The following is a 4,335-nucleotide window of genomic DNA, read 5'->3' as shown; positions in this document are numbered from 1 at the left end:
AAAAAAAAAAAAAAAAAAAAAAAGACTCAGATTTCTTTTTCTACCCAAACCTTTACTGTCATGACTCTCTGTCTTCCCTCTTTTTTCTTCTCTTTCTGTCTTGCTCTTCGTTCTCCCTGTCCCCAGTTCTGAAGGTAGCTGTGGAGCCTCCTTGGCCCCTAAACAGGGCCCCTCGCCGTGCCACACCTCCAGCCCACCCACCCCCCCGATCCAGCAGCCTGGGAAACTCACCAGAACGAGGTCCCCTCCGCCCCTTTGTGCCAGAGCAGGAGCTGCTGCGTTCCTTGCGCCTCTGCCCCCCACACCCTACCGCCCGCCTTCTGCTGGCTGCTGACCCTGGGGGCAGCCCAGCCCAACGTCGTCGCACCAGGTAATAGGAGTTGAAGGGGTAAGGAGCCTCACAGCTATCAAAGAGGATGTTAGAAATGACAAAGGTTAATTTGAGTCCATCAGAGAGATGGATCAGTAAGATGGGTGGATTGGGGAGGTCCTGAAACCTTTCACGAAAAATATTTGTGCAAGTGATCTGGGAAAAAAAATACAGTGAAGGAGCAGAATAGGACCTTATATGGAGCCTAGGGACCCTGGCTTTAATGTGAGAGTTGTGTGGAACAGTAGCAAGGACACCAAGATCCATCGAGTTGGGGGAACGGAGCCTTCTAAGATTGGGGAAATCTTTGCATAATACTTGCTGGGGAAGGGGCAGTGTCTGACACAGAGTGGGGAGCCACTGGCTTGTGTGCCAAGAGTCCATCGCAGCAGGCAGGGAGTGGGCATTTCCTTGATTTCTCTCCCTAGCTTTCTCTTCACCTCTGACTTCTCTGTTTTTCTCTCCCCCCCTCCCCCGCCCATTTCTCCACTCCCTTCCTCCCATCCATAACATCCTTCCACAGCTCCCTTCCCCGCTCTGAGGAGAGTCGATACTGACAGCTACCCTCTCCCTTCCCTGGGAGACCTGGGGTGGGCAGAGACCCCCTCCCTGAGAACCTCAGACCCACTCTTCCATTGCATCCTGTAGGACCCAGTGGAACCTGACAGAGCCCATAGGATTCCCTCTTCTACTTTCTTAGATAATAGGGATGTCAGGGTCTCAAATTGCCTAACACTTTGTAGCTTTTCTTACCACAAAAGCACCCCTTCTGTCCTAGCTTGGGCTCTGAATACTTTCCCCACAGACAGCCTGATCTGTTGCCAGACCTCTTGGTTGGATGGCTCATACATTCATCTAGAGAAGCACATTCTTGCTTGCTGTCAAACTTTAGAACACCATGGAAGGTCTAAGGGCGTCCTGTGTCAGGGAAACTTTTTAAGGAATTTTATCCATGGGATAAACCCCATATTCCCTCTAGTGTCTACAGGTGGCTCTAATACTGCTTTGTGCTGCCTGCCACACTTGCCCTTTGAGCCTGCAAATGGCCGCCAGTGAGCAAGCTCTGCTTCAGAGCAGTCTAGTTAGGTAGAACAGGGACTTACCAGCTTCCCAAAGGGATCTACTCAACATTGCCAAACTCTTCATTTCCACACTTTGTGTAGGTGTCAGGGAACCCCAAACTGGTGTTGCTTTGGGGTCTCTAAAGGAGACTGGCTGACACCACCATTTCCCCCAGATCCAGATTCTCTGAGGGAGGTTGTTTCTTGAGAGTAGATCCAGAGTCTCGAGGATCTGTTAGATCCTGGAATCCCCTCTTGCATCCATCCCTCCCTGGTAGCTAGATGCTGATATACTCCTGTCTTGTGAGATTGTCGAGATAAGATGGGGGACCACTCTTCCTCTGTCCTTCCTCTCTCCTTTTCTCCATAGCAAGGATGACCTTCCCTGCTCCATGCCCAGAGTATAGCTAGATCCCTTCCCCTCCCTACCCTTTGAATGTGTGCTAGATCAGGTACCCCACTGTGTTTCCTGAAATCCTTGGGAGCCGGATCTCCCCCTCTCCCCTACTCACTCTTCCCTTTTCTTCTCCCTCTCCGTGTTGTCTGAATAAAGTGTGAATTCTTTTGTGTTTTCTAAATTGACATTTTCAATGAAAAAAAGAATCACAAAAAAGTTGTCAGCCTCATTTGTGCGTCACCCCTTATTTTCCTGGGACCTCAGGACCTCTGTCCCTCTCATTTCTAGATCTGCACATCTTTTACCCAGGAGCCTCAGAGTTCCCGGGTCTGGTGTCTGCCTATCCCCATCTGCACTGTTAGTCCTCCTGCAGATTCTGTGTCTCCTTTCATGTAGGTGCTGGATCCCTGTGTGTGGGCTTCTGTATCTACTTCCTCATTCCCTCCAGGAACCTCCAGCTCTCCCTAGTGACTTCTACCCTTTACTCTGGGCCAGCCTTTGCCGAGATGTCAACACCTCTGGATCCACTAATTACCTCCTGCCTGCTGTATTCCTCTTCCCTCTCTGATTACCTGATGTCTGCTCCACTAAACCGCTGGATCTCTCTCAAGACAAACCCTTACCTCCATTGAGAGTGTAACACAATCTGTCACCCTATTTACAGAGGCCCCCTTCCTTTTCCTCCTAAATTCAAAATTCAGCTTGTCACTTCCTATTTCCCTCTGGTCTAAGGAATCTTTTTTTTCTTTTTTTGAGATGGAGTCTTGCTCTATTGCCAGACTGGAGTGCAGGGGCACAATCTTGGCTCACTGCAACCTCCACCTCCTGGGTTCAAGCGATTCTCCTGCCTCAGCCTCCTGAGTAGCTGGGATTACAGGAGTACACCACTGTGCCCAGCTAGTTTTTGTATTTTTAGTAGAGACGGGGTTTCACCATGTTGGCCAGGATGGTCTTGATCTCCTGATCGCGTGATCCGCCTGCCTTGGCCTCCCAAAGTGCTGGGATTACAGGCATAAGCCACCGCACCTAGCCTGGTCTAAGGAATCTTATACTTAAGGTAACCCTGTTTTCCAAACCAAACACCAGAGTACCTGATCAAACACATTTTTGACCACATGTGAGTCTGTTCTTATGACATGATTTGGATCACACCTAGCCATATATTTAACACATTACCTCAACTAGAAAGAATAGAGCAATAAATCAGAAGCGCTCCAGAAAATCTTGGGTATAAAATCAACTTCCCCTGCCCTTTCCTGGGACACAGCTTTGATTAAAACCCGCTAGGAATGATAATTACCCCCTTCTCTTTGTTCCTGTGCTATTCCTTTTACTTCTCTCCTCTGATTCTTACATACCCACCCATCTTTCATCCAGTAGCCTCCTCCCCATCATCTCCCATTTCTTCTACAGGGGAACTCCCCCAGGTCTGGTAGCCCAAAGCTGCTGCTACAGCCGCCATGGGGGGGTGAATTCCTCATCCCCCAATACAGGTAAGTATTCACTCCTCCCTACCCTCAAATCAAGTAGGCCACATTCACTATCTACTCCTGCCTTCCCATTCACATGCCTGGTATTTCCACAGGCAACCAAGACTCCAAGCAGGGAGAACAGGAAACAAAGAATAGGTGAGGTCTAAACCCCTCCCCTAACAGCCTCCCACCACCATCTGACTCCCTAACATCACTCTTAGCCACTTCATTGCCTACTCCTAAATCTTACTGTATGAACCGGACACCAGCTCCTCCCACAATTCCTTCCACCTTACATCCTGCAAGCCCCTTTCCCCCACAGGTTCAACTCTGGTACTTCCCTTTGGAATACAGGTTCTCTGGGAGGTTTTAAATTTGGACATAGCACTAATGGTTCCAGCCTCATACCCATCATGTGTCCTACATTAAAACCTGGCCGGAGACCTTGAAGAGTCTGTAATCTTAATTTTCTCTTTAGTATTCCTATAACCCAGTCTCCATCTCCCCACCTACCAGGTCTGCCAGTGAGGAGCAGGCCTTGTCACAGGATGGGTCTGGGGAGAAGCCCGTGCACACAGCTCCTCCACAGGTCCCGGCCCCGGCTCCACCAGCCCAGTCCTGGACAGTGGGTGGGGACATACTCAACGCCAGGTTCATTCGAAACCTGCAGGAACGTCGCAGCACCAGGCCTTGGTGACCGCAGCCCCGTCTCACATCTTCAAAGTGTTATTTCTCCCTCACTACAGGAAAGAGCCAAAGCCCAACCCTCATAACAGATGGATTCATTCATTCATTCATTCATTCATTCATTCAGCAGGCTTATCAGATTCAAGTCATTTGTATCTTTTAACCAGACCAATAAAAGTATTTATTTTTATCACAAGAGCGCTTGGAAAACTTGACTCATTATTTCAGCCACCTCACCCCTCACTGTCGTTGCACCCGGTTCAGGCTTCAGCCGTTTTGCTCAGCTTTTGCTCAAAGGCCTCAGCTGTGAATACAGCGCTGGGCGGAGAGGTGGGGGGGTAGGTGGGG

General features: G+C 49.6%; 1 protein-coding gene across 9 annotated transcripts in view; it reads left to right on the top strand.

Annotated features, from left to right (window-relative positions):
- Positions 1-4,185, top strand: part of ATAT1 (alpha tubulin acetyltransferase 1) — a 23,417-nt gene extending 19,232 nt beyond the window's left edge. For 3 of the 9 annotated variants that reach the window (XM_017862852.1, XM_017862850.1, XM_017862851.1), the window contains 3 exons: positions 127-370; positions 3,242-3,456; positions 3,817-4,185. In XM_017862852.1, coding sequence (XP_017718341.1) covers positions 127-370; positions 3,242-3,456; positions 3,817-4,073 — 716 coding nt within the window. In that variant the 3' untranslated portion in view covers positions 4,074-4,185. Of the gene's footprint in view, positions 1-126; positions 2,045-3,241; positions 3,457-3,816 lie in introns of those variants that run through there. The other 6 variants (XM_017862853.1, XM_017862854.1, XM_017862855.1 and 3 more) reach the window with 5 other exon arrangements.
- Positions 4,186-4,335: the final 150 nt, after the last annotated feature.

The sequence above is a fragment of the Rhinopithecus bieti genome, unplaced genomic scaffold, assembly GCF_001698545.2.
Source record: "Rhinopithecus bieti isolate Rb0 unplaced genomic scaffold, ASM169854v2 scaffold_64503, whole genome shotgun sequence".
NCBI lineage: Eukaryota > Metazoa > Chordata > Mammalia > Primates > Cercopithecidae > Rhinopithecus > Rhinopithecus bieti.
The sequence above is the reverse complement of the archived record's forward strand: the minus strand, read 5'-3'. Positions and strand labels throughout refer to the sequence as shown.